Source organism: Leptonychotes weddellii, chromosome 10 (assembly GCF_054177405.1).
Source record: "Leptonychotes weddellii isolate Sample4059 chromosome 10, ASM5417740v2, whole genome shotgun sequence".
Lineage (NCBI taxonomy): Eukaryota > Metazoa > Chordata > Mammalia > Carnivora > Phocidae > Leptonychotes > Leptonychotes weddellii.
This window is the reverse complement of record NC_138378.1, coordinates 103,401,327-103,416,526: the sequence shown is the minus strand read 5'-3', so window position 1 is coordinate 103,416,526 and position 15,200 is coordinate 103,401,327. Positions and strand designations below refer to the sequence as shown.

Genomic DNA, 15,200 nt, shown 5'->3' with positions numbered 1-15,200 from the left:
TTTTTTTTTTTAAAGATTTTATTTATTTATTTGAAGAGAGAGACACAGCGAGAGAGGGAACACAAGCAGGGGGAGTGGCAGAGGGAGAAGCAGGCTTCCCGCCGAGCAGGGAGCCCGATGCGGGGCTCGATCCCAGGACCCTGGGATCATGACCTGAGCCGAAGGCAGACGCTTAACGACTGAGCCACCCAGGCGCCCCTCACACTATATACTCTTGATTGCTCTTTTTCCTAAACTTGTTCCCCTCCTAGTCGTCCCCAGTGAGTAAATCCACATCTCTCCATTGGTACTGCTGCTCCCTGAGTCCAAGTATCCATCATCTTTCTTTCCTGAAACTCACTCCTCTTGGTTTCTGTTGGACATCTTTATAGTCTCTTTTTCCATACAGTAAATATGGTTGATCTCTTAAAAAGCATAGAATCAGATAATATTACTCTTCTTAAAACCCTCCTTTGGGCTTGGAATAAAATCTGAATTTATTGCCACCACCTGCAAGGCTCTTTGAGATCTGTCCCTTGGCTTCGCCCTTGTCCTGATCTTTTGCTGTTCTCTCCCTCGTTCACTCTGCTCTAGCTGCATCGCCCAGACATATCAAGATTTCTTCCCCCAGATATATCAGACTTGTTCCTGCCTTCACGCCTTTGCACCAGCTGTTTCCTCTGCCTGGAGTGCTCTGGCCCAGCACTCGCCCTGGTAGGCCCCTTGGTGATAGTTACGCAGGTTTCGGATTTCACCTCCTCCCAGGGAGGTCTTCCCCAGTCTTCCAGTGCCCTGTAGCTCCTTTTCACTGCGACACTGTTTTATTTTCTTCAGAACATTTAACAGTCTTGAACCATCTTTATACCTTTGTCTCTTGTTTATCGCTTCTTTTTCCCTTGTCAGAATTTAAGTTCCTTGGAAGGGTAAATCTTGTTTGTCTTGTCCATGTTGTATTCCTAACACATACAACAATGCTCAGTAAATCTTTATACCTAAGTGAAAAAAAAATCAGTGAGCGAATCACTCAGATGAAGAAATGTACTTTTTAACACCCTAGGGTGGCTGGAACCAGCTGTTCACGGGAGGTCGGGAGGACGGGAGGAAGGTGAAGGGGCAGAGCATAAAGCACCTTTTAGTCCTCGTTAAAGCATAAAGTAAAGAATACAAAATGTAGCCCAACAGTGAATGTCACAACTGATTTCACAATTGAAAAAGAACAAGTTATTCAAACAAACTAGAATCAGATTAATCCTGAGGATTTCCTGTTCTATTAATAACTTCAGTTGCTAAGCTGTGTAAGATAGGGAGATAATTTGATCTTCACGCCCAAAGGAGATGCTTGATTGTGAATGGTGTTTATTTTTTATTAAAAAAATTTTTTTAAAACATTGTTCTTTGAATATATATGAGAAAAAATTCTTAGTGTTTCTTGTAGGTCATTTCTGTCATTAGATCATACTTTATATTTTGTAATGCTTTAATTTATGTATTTTCCATAATTGTTTTCAAATAACTGCCATGCTATGGGCTAGGAAAGATTGTATTATAAGGGAAATATTTTAGTACCTTTAATAAAATGTGCCCCAAAGAATTTTTTATATTGAACAGTAAAGGAGAATGTGTTCATAAAACCTATAAGAAATTGAAATAGGTTACTCTACAATTACTAGTGCAACTTTGTTGTTTAGTTTGTCAACTGGTGTTTTTTATTGTCCCCTAAAGATAAGAGGAATAATCAACCTAGTGATTTATGTTAAATACATCTGAGTTAAACTTTCCATCTGGTTCTTTTCTTTTTCATGTTCAGATAGTTTTGGGTAAAGTGATGGTAAAACTAATATGAGATCTCAGTTAGTTTTTTTAGAGTCCCCATTTTTTTCCTGAGAGACAAGAGTGCGCACATGTGCGTGCAGGTGCATGAGTGGGGAGAGGGGCAGAGGGAGAGGGAAAGGGAGAATCGCAGGCGGACTCTGCACTGAGCACGGAGCCCCACACGGAGCCCCCCCACAACCCAGAGATCAAGACCTGACCCAGAAGTCAGACACTTCTATCCAGGCATCCCTTAGAGTCAACATTTCTTAAATTTATTTTCAAATGACTATTGCCTTCAAAGTGGCCATCTAGGGAAGTAGTACATTTATTCTAACAATGCTTCCATTCCTTAAAATACCCTTTTCAGAGATGCCTCATAGTCAGTATTGGAATTATGAAAGAAATTTAGCATTTTTTGCTTTACTTTATAATTGCAAAACCTCGTGTTTTAAAACTAAATGAAGACTTATAAATTCCTCTATTGACTTCATATTAATATTATATTAATTTATGAAGCCAATACTGCTGTTATGCAGTTGAAGTTATGACTTGTGAGATCATGAAAGAGATCTTTTAAACTATATCTGTGTAAAGAACAAAGAACATTGTATAACTTTGTGAAGTAATAGATTGAAAAAAACCAAACCCAGACCTGAGTGACTAATTCACCGTCCTTTTACATTTGCATTTTATCTGAAACTGAGGGCAGTGTAATGTGCTCTGCTGTAGATGGAGGTCATGGGGTGCCAAATCCAGAGGAAGCACCTTACCTTTGGAGGTAAAAAGTGGACTCTTTTTAGTATGAGTGAAAGTTAAGGGTCTGTATTTAAAATCTGTCCATAAAACTACTCTCCTTTTATAATTTTTTTTTAAAGATTTTATTTATTTATTTGAGAGAGAGAATGAGATAGAGAGAGCATGAGAGGGGGGAGGGGCAGAGGGAGAAGCAGACCCCCTGCTGAGCAGGGAGCCCGATGTGGGACTCGATCCCAGGACTCCGGGATCATGACCTGAGCCCAAGGCAGTCGCTTAACCAACTGAGCCACCCAGGCGCCCTCCTTTTATAATTTTTGACGTCAAATACTATAGACCTGTTTTGGACGGTACATCTACATTAAAAGCCAAGATATACTTATTGGAGAGAAGTAGTTGAAGCTTTGTTGGTGTTTGTCCTTAGAAAGCAGATAAGTTTTATTGTGAGATAAATGGATTATTTGTTTTAGGGCAAGTCTTATTGTCTTGGCCTCCATAACCATCAAGGGCTTTTATTTTCTTTATAAGCCAGTGTTTTAATCTTTTATCTATAAGGATCACTTTTTATTTACTTTATTAAATGTCATAAATACGTGGGCTTTTAAAAAAAAATCTTTTCTTCTCTTTCTTTAAAGCTGCACATCATTGACTCCTGGACCCAACTGTGACCGATTTAAACTGCACATACCATATGCTGGAGAGACATTAAAATGTAAGTAAATGACTATTTTATTCAAAGTGTAGATTACAGTGCTAGTTATCAGACTTTGTGCTTCCGTTTTTATTTCCGGCTGTTAGGTGTTAATCACTAGGATTTACCACTTTTTTAAAAGTTTGTCTTTCATTTCTAGTTCTACTCAAAGTAAGGCACTTGGCAGGGAATAAGCTGTGGTCAAATAGGCATACACTGAAATTCTTAATTTTTAGGCCTGGGGGTAATTCGTGTATTTTTTTTTCTCCATTGGCCGATCTTATGTAATACCCAGTAGAGAGAGTCCACTGCTTTAAAATACCTGGCTATTTAGAAACAACATTTCGGTAGGAATGACTGCTGTGCACCACTCCCGTTAACCCCCCTCTGGAGCCGTTGCTGCCAAGCACTGTTGTGTTGTCGCCGATGTGCGATTGCCACCTGAGCATAAGAGTCCTACCCCAGAGACTCTTGGCGTAGTTCAGGAATGTCAACGGGTTTCCTCTTTTACAGCAGGGTCAGAAATGCAAATGGCTACTACAGCTGGACTGGTAACAGAAATGGGGCGAGCAGGCTAGGTGTGGCAAATGGGGGCACACCTGCCCTCCTTGAGGGGACTGCCTCTGTTGATTTACTGAGAACAGGTGGAAATCCACATCAGTTTTGGATGCTGACTGCTTTTTCAAAAATCAAAAACATAGTGTGGGCCAACGTAGTGCAGGTCCCACCAAATGTGTGTGGGGTGTGACTGGAAGGGACCACTGGTTTGTGACCTTGATGAAGAGCAGGCAGTACCTACCGTTGGATTCAGTCCACCGTCTACACCGCTTGCCTGGGTGTATCAGCCCTTCTCTGCTGTTACAACCAGTGCTGACGCTCTAGCCCAGCGTGGTAGTAGTGGCGGCTTTGGTCAGTATTGATCTCACCAGGAAGTTTCTTTCTTGAACCGATTCTTGTGGTCAACAGGGTCTTGAAGTCTCTCCATTCTTAAAAAGAGGAATAAAGAACATAAATGTTAAAGAAGGGACAGATGAGAAAATAGTGCCTTTCAGACTGTGGACTATGTATTTTACAATTACAGGCCACCAGGGGCCACATCTTAGTCTTCCATAGAATCACAAATGCAGCATTAAGTGAAAAATGTAGGACGTGCTAACTTGCGAACCTGGCATTATTAGATCATTCTCTGGAAACCATTAAAATACATAAGAATTTCACCTGCCTGAGGTAGTAGGACATTCTAGATTGTGACTGTTTTTGAAAAAATTATTAACTGAATTTAAAAGAAATGATCCAAGTAAATCATCCACATGATTAAAGATGTAAAAAGTTCAGAAATTTTTTACACATGAAAGCAGTAGTCTTCTGTTACGTATCTTCCCAAGTCTAGTCCTGTTTCCCAAGGGAACCACTTAAATTTTGTTGTTCTTGGTTGTTTCAGTATGTAGTTCTTCTGGGGATGATCGCTGTATGTCTAAATGTTTATGCCTCTGTTTCTTGACTTACCAATGTTATCTTTTGACTTCCTGCTCTGATACATGAGGCATCAGCCTATTTTCACCATGCTCTTTATCTTTCTCTTTCCTCCCCTTTAATGTAGTTATTATCACCACAGTTGGTTCCTGTGTTGGTTACCCTGTAGCTTTAACATTTTTCCTTTCTTTTTTTAAGGATCATTTTGAGCATCGTATGGTACAGTTAAATGAACAACCCCCTAGAACGTTCTTAGTAAGTGCCCGGCACACAGCACTGTTGTTATATAAGGACAATCTCTGGGTTAGTATATTTTTATTTAGTTTCCCATGAACCAGAGAGAGTGTCTTTGGGCTCCCCACTTTGTGAGACAAAGATACTAGATCCCGCACTGCCCTCCATTCCTCTTCTTTCACCTCCCAACTTTTGTATTATTTTCCTTTTGCAGTGTCAAAATTTGTAACTTACTGTCTGTTCTAAAGCTAGAGTTATCTTCTGTGCTTTGTTTATAAATTGCTTGAATGAGTGATCTGTGGGCCTACTCCTGTATTGTTATCACTGCGGGGTTTGCCTGTTTTATTCTTTTGGATTCGACCTTGTTTTGTAGAGTCTGTGTATTGAAAGTTCTGTGTTTTGTAGGTTAAAGCATAATTGCTGGAACACAGTCAGATACCTTGCTTAGATTCTATTCCTTCCTCCACTCTTCTACCTTTCCTGGGCCGCTTCTGATGATTTTTATTTACCATAGTCATAATTAGGTATCTTAGTTTCCAAGAGCACTTTCTTGCTCTTGCTCTCTGTTCCTCTTTCACAGCATCTTGTTCTTATTTTATGAATACAGTGTCTTGAAAGCTTTCAAAGAATATAGATTTTTTTTAAGACGTTTTCTTAATTATTTTAATTTTCTCCAGGGATTGTATTTTTGTTTATCATCTTTTTCCTTCTCTGTTATTCTGTAGTCTTTCCTTAAATAAAAGATGGGTTGGGTTGCCTGGGTGGCTCAGTCGTTTAAGCATCTGCTTTCAGCTCAGGTCATGATCCCAGGACTCTGGGATTGAGCCCAATCGTGGGCTCCCTGCTCAGTGGGGAGCCTGCCACTTCCCCTGCTTGTGTTCTCTCTCTGGCTCGCTCTCTCTCAAATAAATAAAATCTTAAAAAAAAAAAAAGATGGGTTTTGGTTGTTTACTTATATTTATGACAGACAATAAAACATTGATAAGACTTCTGTATGGGTGAACTGAGCTTATTGAGTGTGTGGGTTATAGTATGAGGAACCTTTATGTGTCATATTAGGGAGTTCAGCTGTTCTGGTACTCCCTGAAATCATTCTATTTCTTTAGAAAATCCCCTACATTTTTTGGAGAGGCATGCACATCTGGCCACCATGCCATTTTTGGGGGGTAGGTATCATAGACTATTCCCCATGGAACCTTTTGTTAATTTCCCCATTCTTAGCCCCATTTTTCATTCTTCCCTTTCCATACACTGGACGACTACAGTTTTTATGGGTTTGCCAGGACACATGGCTTCCCCCTCATCAGTAGCCTCTAGCTCACTTACTGCAGCCAGAGCTTTCTCTGCCCTGTCTCATCAGTTCCTACTCCCCTATCTGCATTCTGCCTTCTAGGAATTTGTTGAAAATGCTATTCTACTGATTGCTACTCTCTTCCCTTCCTCTTCACTTAATGTTGTTTTGGATTCTTACTTTCTGTTTCATTATCGTTTAATGGAAGGAAGGGTCTTACAAGGGAGAAGAAATAAATGTGTGTGGTTAGTCCACAGTCTTGAGCCAGAAATAATGTAACTTCACAAAGATCTTACTCGCTGTTTGAGTTTGTGTTAGAAAGCATTTACTAGTATTCTGTATCTTCTGATTGCTATACGATTTTCACAGGAAACCTCTTATAACATTGATGATTATGGTATTTGGACAGGCATTCACTATATAAGTTAATTAAGTCCTATTAAGCTACTGCTGAATATAATCATTATATACTAGGGACTTAATTTAAGCCACAGAATGCTCTGGAATAATGGAATGAAAAATGAACTATTGAGGTTCTTCCACATTAAGATGAGTCAAGATTCTAGCATTCTAGCCTTAAATAGCCAACCGCCAAATAAAAGGAAAAAACAATTGATTATACACTATTTCTATAAAAGGTCATTGAATTCGAAGAAGGAGTATTTTTTTTTCTTCTGAAATTCTTGACATTATTTAGGAAGGCCTTCTGAAGGATATTGGTCATATGATTAAGTTTAGTGTTAGAATCCCTTGCTTTAAAAAAATTATGCGTTAAACTCTAAAAGTGGTATACTTTGAGGTATCGTAGTGCTTCACCATGGAAGCCAAACTACCAACCTTTTAAAATTTGCAGATAGAAATTGTTTTTTAATAGCTGTTGAAAATGTGATAGAATTGTCAAAAATAAATCAAGTACATGAATTATGAAACACAAGTCACTGTTCTCTGACAGTATAAAAATGGAAGAATTTACATGAAGAAAATCAAAACAAATGCACAAACCTTTTGATATAGTTAAAACTTAAGTGAAGATCAGCAGAACCATCTTTACTGGACTAGTGTTTTGTGAATCTGCCCACATAAATTTGTTCACGTCAGTGATTACATAGTAAGGTTATCTTACTTTCCTTAACTTGTATAATATTTAGGTTATAGTTATTTCAAGTTTCTTTCTTTACAGCTGTACTTATTTTAAAATTATTTCAAAATTAAATCTGTTTCCAGTTTTTAAATAAATGTTTCTGTGAGGAGTTTGTTGAGTCATTATGTGTTGATGGTAGTAGTAATGTAGAATACTTAGGTATTTTATTAACCTCAATAATTAGTATAGGTTTGTTCTGTGTGTGGTTTGAAGTTCATGGAAACAGATAATTTACTATAGCAGCCAAGTTTATTGTAAAAGAATAAATCATCAGGGCAAATCATGAATTTGCAAAGAATTATTTTCCCCTCTTGGAGAACACTAAGATCTTGCATTGCTTTTAAAATAATGTTAGACTCACTCCTTTTTCTTTTTCTTTTTTTAACTCCTTCATTTTACTTTTAGAAAACCTGGGAAAGCCAAACAGTTTTTACATATGTTTTTACTCCATCAATTTTTATAACCTCAAACATATTATATCCAAGATCAGTATGGTCATAGTGGTTAATTATCACAATATTTGTGATTGAATTCCACCTCCTACAACCAATACAATGTTAATCTTTAGATAATTAACTATTATTCTCTGTAACAAATATTTTAACACATGTAGTTTTCTAAAACAAACATACGTAATTGAAAGGTTATATAGTTTGGGGTGTCTGGGTGGCTCAGTCGTTGAGCGTCTGCCTTCGGTTCAGGTCATGATCCCAGGGTCCTGGGATCGAGCCCTGCATCGGGCTCCCTGCTCAGCGGGGAGCCTGCTTCTCCCTCTCCTACTCCCCCTGCTTGTGTTCCTGCTCTTGCTATCTCTCTCTCTGTCAAATAAATAAATAAAATATTAAAAAAAAGAAAGGTCATATAGTTTAATAGTCCTTAGAATATAACTGTCACAGCAAACAGAAAAGCTCTTTGCCTTATTTAGGAAACAGACCCAATGAGACTTAATTTCATGGTAACAAACTGAATAAGTATTGATTTAAATTATATTCTATGGTAACTACTAGATAAATATTTTCTAACTTTTACCTTTATCTTTCTAAACACAGGTTAATGGCTAAACCAGGGCTTTACAGTTTCAAAGCCATTTATATAAACAACTTCTTTATCTAAAGTTTCTCATTAAATCCTATTGAGAACTTGTGGTAGGTGGTTTCAACTATAATTTTAACCAAGGCTGAATCAAAGTATTTGACTTTATGGTAATTTTATTTCATAACTTTAAGTTCAGTGAGGTTAGAGATGGAGACTGTTTTGTTTGTTAAATGATATTTCCAGGCCCTAGCCTAGTAAAGATATTCAATTCAATATTTGTTGATGGAATGGAGTGAATGCAATTAATGAAGCTTAGTGTTCAGATTTTTGTTGGTTGAAGTATCGTGTTATAAAGAACGTGGCATTCTATTACTTGTATCAGTCTTTTACCAACAGGAATTCCGTCTTTAGAAGTTAATTAGAATATATGTATACTATTAGAAGTATACAGGGAATTTGCAATTGGAACCCTGCTCTTAACAATTCAGAAAAAAGGAAGGACATAGAGTACTTTGTAGATTTGGAGTCTATATCAATTTTGTCTTTATACATTTCACTTTGCCTTAAAGTAGATTAATGAAAATAGCATGTAATTAAAATTTGTATCTCAGCATATTTTATGTATTAGCAAACAGTTGTTCTGTAAATGTTTCCTATGTGAATAAGGGACACTGTGCAGTTAATAATGAGAGAATGAAAGACAAGGGAGAGGACATATTTCTCCCATGAATTCGTGAATTGATGCTACAGAATTACCCACATTCAAAATTAAGTCATTGAAATGAAAAAGACCAGAAGATTACAGTACATTAGGAATGAGTTCTTGTTTCTTCAGCTCTTTTATTGTGAAGAGGCAACTCTTGGGCAGTGAAAGAGTTGCCAATTTTGGGTGTAAGATTCTCATGCAAGGTATCAAAGAATGTCTGAATTAAAGAGAAGTCCTTGAATTTCACGATTATAGAAGAGACAGTTGGTACTTACTTGAACAGGATTGGAAAAGTAAATCTTCAGTGATCAAGACTGATTTAAGTAAAATACATATTAAGGTCTAGGATGGTGCCACTAAAATGCGTGAAAATCTACCAGTTACAACAAAACTCAGAGAAAGAGCAGTGCACTTCATAAAAACATGCATTTGTAAATATGGCAACCCTAGTCACTGTACAGAACTTAACTCTTGAAGAAATTATTGTGTGTGTGTTTTTGTGGACCCTATAAATAGGGTAGGGAGTGAGGTTGTTTTGCTATTTTATTTCCAATCTCTAGCTGATTGCCTGGCATTTAGAGGGGCTTGTTTAATAGATGTTGGTGGAGTGCATTAACCATGTTCACTCTTTGGATCTGGCAATGATGAGGTTTAATGAAGAAGTGACAGAACTTTGAAGTATCCTCAATTTTACAAGTTCTTTTAATGGCACTACTTATGTAACTATATGAAGAGATTATTGAAATATTTAAGTATATTGAGCAAGTTTGTGGCCAGTAGCTGTTTGCTAACATTGGTTTCAAATTTGAAATTATCTTTTGTTTAAAATTTGTATTTTTCATACTAACAGTTTTTTTTCTTAATCAGGAACTGTTTGGTTATAAGAAACCCATTGAAAGAAACATAAAGAGTTTGTTTGTCTTCATGAGGAATTAAATGAATTCCATGGTGCCCAAGGACAGGAAGCATAGCCAGGCCTCAGAGGGACTGGAACTGGGACTAGCAGGATGGTAGACACCAGAGCAGGCAGTCAGCATCTGTGCCCTTGTTTGTCTGTCTCTTTCTCCTGCAACATAGTCTATTATCACTTTATTCACTTTATTCTTTTCCCCCCAGATGTCTCTGTTTTTCCTCACATAGAGTGGTAATGGCTGAACCCCCTATGTGGTGACTCAGTTTAGGGCTACCAGAGACAGCCTCTGGTCTTTGAGTCTAAATTCCTGGGAGAGAGGGTCTGATTGGCAGCTTGGACTGGGTGTCCACTCTTGATCCAGGGGTTTGGTCAAGAGTTCTGGGTTATGGTTATAGGGGGACAGTTTTAGCACAAGGTAAGCATGAACTGGGCAGGTAGCCAGAGAGGTATCAATTCACTGTTACAGGGATTCTTTCTAAAGAGCTTCCAAATGAAACTATAGACCTCTTCCTTTTGTCTTTGACAATAGAAGCAGTATGGTTGTTTATCATTTGAGAGGAATGATGAACATTTCAAAGCCATTTGCAACAGAGTGAAGAAGTCATGCCAAAAAATTATCTCCAAAGGTTTTGAAGTGGAAAGACTTTCCCAGAAGAAAAGCCTTTTTTTTTTTCCAGAAGAAAAAGTGAAAAAAAAAAAAAAAGATTATGATTTGGATAATACATTCCCTCCCATGTCCTCAGAGGAACATCGTAAAGTTGCTGTTCATTTCCAAAGCTTTGATACTACATCACTGAATTTAAATTTGTTTGTTTTGGGGAATGATTACAATAAAATGAAATCAACCTTAGAACTACTATTTAAGTGGGATGTTTTATTAAACAGTGGTCAAACATATACAAAGATTTTTATAGACAAATTGCAAATAGTGTTTCAGAACTTCCGTTTTACTGGATCTTGAAAACTCCGTGTTTGATCCCATCTCCTTGGGTGGCTTGACTGCTCTGTGTGCGCGCGCACATTCACACAGGGCTTCTCGCACTTCAGATCTACCACCTATTGCTTTGTCTTAGCTACCCGCATTTGTGAACTCAAGATGCTCTTTTTTTTTTTCCTTTTCCTAGCCTTTGTCCTCTAAGATCTTTCTTATGGGGCACTGTGTAGAGAAACTCAGGGTCCTGACACAGAAACTGAACACCAGGGGGGAGCCCGCAAAGGACCTGGGGTGTTGTGGCGAATGTTGCCCCAGCTGAAAAAGATATTAAGGTCCTGTTGATTTAATCTTATCTATAAGAAGTTTGCACTTTGGTTTGTTACCGTATCTTGTATTTTGAATTTTAACCAGTAGATCCAAAAGCTGGCTGTGGTGGCTATAGCTGTTGGCACTCTTGTCGGGATGGCAGTGTGATTTCTTTCTTACATTGTTTAAAATAAATAATCTGTTTGGAAAATGTTAACTCAGTAATCTTTCTGCGTTAACCCTGTCTTCCTCCCTTTCAGTATTTTAGTGACTGAATCCCTCAGCCTGGTGTTCAAGGCTGTCACAGCCTGCCATTCCTGCCTCCCCAGCCCCCCTCGTTGGAGCTCAGCTGACAACAATCCAAGTCAAAAGCCTACACAACTGATCTGCTTGTTGTACTTCTCAAGTACCCTGCCTTTCCAGTTTCAGCTTTTGTTCATACCATTTTGGCTCTAGTAGGATGGGCCAAGGAAATCATAAAGTAGCCTGACTGTTTTTGTGGCATATTTGGTTCTTCATTTGCACTCACAAATCTGCCGGCTCTAATGGATGTGCTCTCTCTGGAGGCTCCTTGGCTGGTGCACTTCTGGTCTCCAAGATCACCTGCAGGGAGAGTATGCGTTAACCGTTTTCACTCTGACTTGTAGCAGTTGAGTTAATAAAAAAGTTGGACACTATGTCCAGGGACTTAGTATTTTGCATCATGCTGAGAAGCATTATAATTTTCCTTGGTAGCATAGTTCATTTTACTTTTATTTTTATCTTTTTAGAAGATTCATTTACTTAAAGATTATTATTATCTAGCATTCAGGGTATTTTTAGAGGCTAATTAGGGAGGCAGGTCACCTTTGATGTAGTGAATGTTCTAAAAAATGCTCATGAAAGGCAAGTAAGAAGTGCTAATTTCGTGGATTAGACATTATCTCTCCCTTAGATTTTGAGGATTCCTTTGTCCTGGTATTTCAGAACATTTTATTTTCTTGGAATTCATGGAATGTTAGAAACACTTCTGATTATAGTTTATTAAAAAATAGCTGATAGATACAATTGTTAAAATAACTTATTGAGCATTTATTTTGTACAGAGTTAGGCTTATTTATATACATGATCTCATTTAATCACACAGTAACTCTGAGGTAAAAATTTATATTCCTTTTTTAAAGTATTAATGTTAATTCAGGTATAATTTACATATTGTAAGATGTACCCATTTAAAATGTACAGTTCAGTACACTCTGTCAGTTGTAAACACCTGAGTCACTCAACCATCGTCAAGATACAGAACATTTCCATCCCCCAGAGATATAGAATATTTCATTCCCTCTATAAGTCCGTCTCCTCCACCACCATCCCTGCAATCCCTGAGCCTTCTCTCTCAAACTATAGAACACTTTTCCCTGTTTTAGAACTTCATGTAAATGGAATCATATATGATATAAGTTTTTGGTGTCTGGTTTCTTTCATTCAGCATGATGTGTTTGAGGTTTGTCCATATTACTCCTTGTATCAGTACTTTGTTTCTTTTACTGCCACCCAGTATGACATTGTAAGGATATATGTGCCATAGTTTTTTGTATTCATTCATCTAATTCACTCAAAATGAGTTTTTACTGGATCTGAAACTGCCATTCCTGCAGGAATTGAGTTTCCAGGTTTTGGCTATTATGAATAAAGCTGCTATCATATTTTTGTACATGTCTTCTGTGGAGATATGTCTTAATTTTCTTGGGTACATTCCTAGGAGTGGTATTGCTGTGTCATAAGCTAAGTGTATGTTTATAAGTAATCGCTAACCTGTTTTCCAAAGTGGTTGTATTGTTTTATGTTCCTACTGGTAATTTATGAGATTTCTAGTTACTCTATATTTTTGCCAAATTGGGTATGGTTATTATTTTTTAATTATATCCATTCTAGTGGGTGTGTAGTGGTATCTCATTGTGGTTTTAATTTGCATTTTTATGTGCTGTTGGCTATCCGTCTTTTGTTGTGAAACGCCTGTTGACATCTTTTGCTCAACATTTTGATTGGATTATTGGGCTTTTTGTTGAGTTATAGGTAGTCTATAATTTACAGAGTCTAGAAAGAACTTACTTGTTATTTTGTCAATATTTTCTTCCAGTCTGTGGCTTCCCTTTTTAGTTTCTTAATGATGTCTTTCCAGGAGCAGAAGTTTTTAATAGTGATGAAGTCCAGCTTAACAAGTTTTTCTTTTATAGTTTATACTTTTGGCTTTTTGTTTAAGAAATCTTTGCCTATCTGAAGGTCTTGAAGATTTTCTCCTAGGAGTTTTATATTTTTACCTTTGACATTTTGGTCTATGATCCATTTTGAGTTAATTTTGACCACATATATGTTAACTAACCACTTAAGTGTGAGTCTGTTTCTGGACTTTACATTGTATTCCACTGATGTGTCGTCTGTCCTCATGTGCCTGTAGCACTGCTTCAATTCCTAAGCTTTAGAGTAAGTCTTTAAATTAGGTAATGTGAGTCCTACAACTTCTTTTTCAAAACTGTTTTGGCTGTCCTAGGTCCTTAGTATATCCACAGAGATTTTAGAATCATTTTGTCAGATGTCTGTAGAAGTCTTGCTGGAATTGCATTGAATCTGAAGATCAATTTGTAGAGAACTCACATCTTAATATCAAATGTTCCAGTAGATGAAAATGGTAGTCTCTCCATTATTAGATCTTCTTCGATTTTTTTCAGTGTCTTGTAGTTTTTCATGAACAGGTCTTGACAAATGTTCTTAAATTTGCCTCAAAATATTTTATATTTTTGAGGCTAATTTATAGCACATACAGGTTTCTTTGAATTTTAATTAAGTCTTTGTTGCTAATCTATTGAAATATCATGGATTTTAGTACCTTGACCTTGTATTGCTTCTGTGTCCTTAAATTCATTTATTAGTTCTAGGGGCGCCTGGGTGGCTCAGTTGGTTAAGCGACTGCCTTCGGCTCAGGTCATGATCCTGGAGTCCCGGATCGAGTCCCGGATCGAGTCCCGCATCGGGCTCCCTGCTCGGCGGGGAACCTGCTTCTCCCTCTGACCCTCCCCCATCTCGTGCTCTCTCTCTCTGTCTCATTCTCTCTCTCAAATAAATAAATAAAATCTTTAAAAAAAAAATTCACTTATTAGTTCTAGTAGCTTTTTTTGTAGGCTCCTTATGTATTTTCTTCAAAAACAATCATATCGCTTGTGAAAAAGACAGTTTTGCTTCTTCCTTTCCAACCTGTAGGATTTATATTTCTTATTTTTACTTTACTGTACTGAATGGGCTCTCCAGCATGGTATTGAGTAGAAGTGATGAAGTCAGACATCCTTGCCTTATTTCCAGCCTTAATGGGAAGGTGTTTAGCGTTTCATCACTAAGCACAATTGTCAACTGTAGTTTCCCTTTATCAGTTTGAGAAAGTTGCCATCTCTTTTAACATGCTGAGAGCTTTTATTATGAAAAGAATGTTAATATGTTAAGTGCTTTTTCTATTAGGATGACCACATGGTTTATCTCTTTTATTCTATTAATATGATAAGTAAACTGATTTTCAGATATTGAACCGTGTTGCATTCCTGGGATTAATCGCAGTCGATCATTATGTATTATCCTTCTTTTATGTTGCTGGATTTGGTTCATTCATATTCTTTTAAGGACGTTTGTATCTATATCTGATGCTGTTATTTCTGTACTTCTCTTGTAGTCCTTTGGTATCAGAAGGTACAAACTTCCAGTTATAAAATAAATACATCATGGGGATGTAATGTATAGCATGGTGACTATAGTTCTATACCGCCTATTTGAGAAAATACAAAGAGAAAGCCAGTAGTGGCTTGACCCTTCCCATTTCTCTTTTGATACCATTCACATTAATACCATTGGTAACAACCCCACCAAAACAAAACAAAACAAAACAAAACAAAAATCCTTGTTTTTCT

The 15,200-nt window shown here is 37.3% G+C and overlaps 1 protein-coding gene across 6 annotated transcripts in view; it reads left to right on the top strand.

The window, feature by feature from the left end:
- The window catches only part of BABAM2 (BRISC and BRCA1 A complex member 2), a 389,902-nt gene that overhangs the window by 29,709 nt on the left and 344,993 nt on the right, over nt 1-15,200 (top strand). For all 6 annotated transcript variants that reach the window (XM_081796995.1, XM_081796999.1, XM_081796994.1 and 3 more), the window contains one exon: nt 3,180-3,256. In XM_081796995.1, coding sequence (XP_081653121.1) covers nt 3,180-3,256 — 77 coding nt within the window. The remainder of the gene's footprint in view (nt 1-3,179; nt 3,257-15,200) is intronic.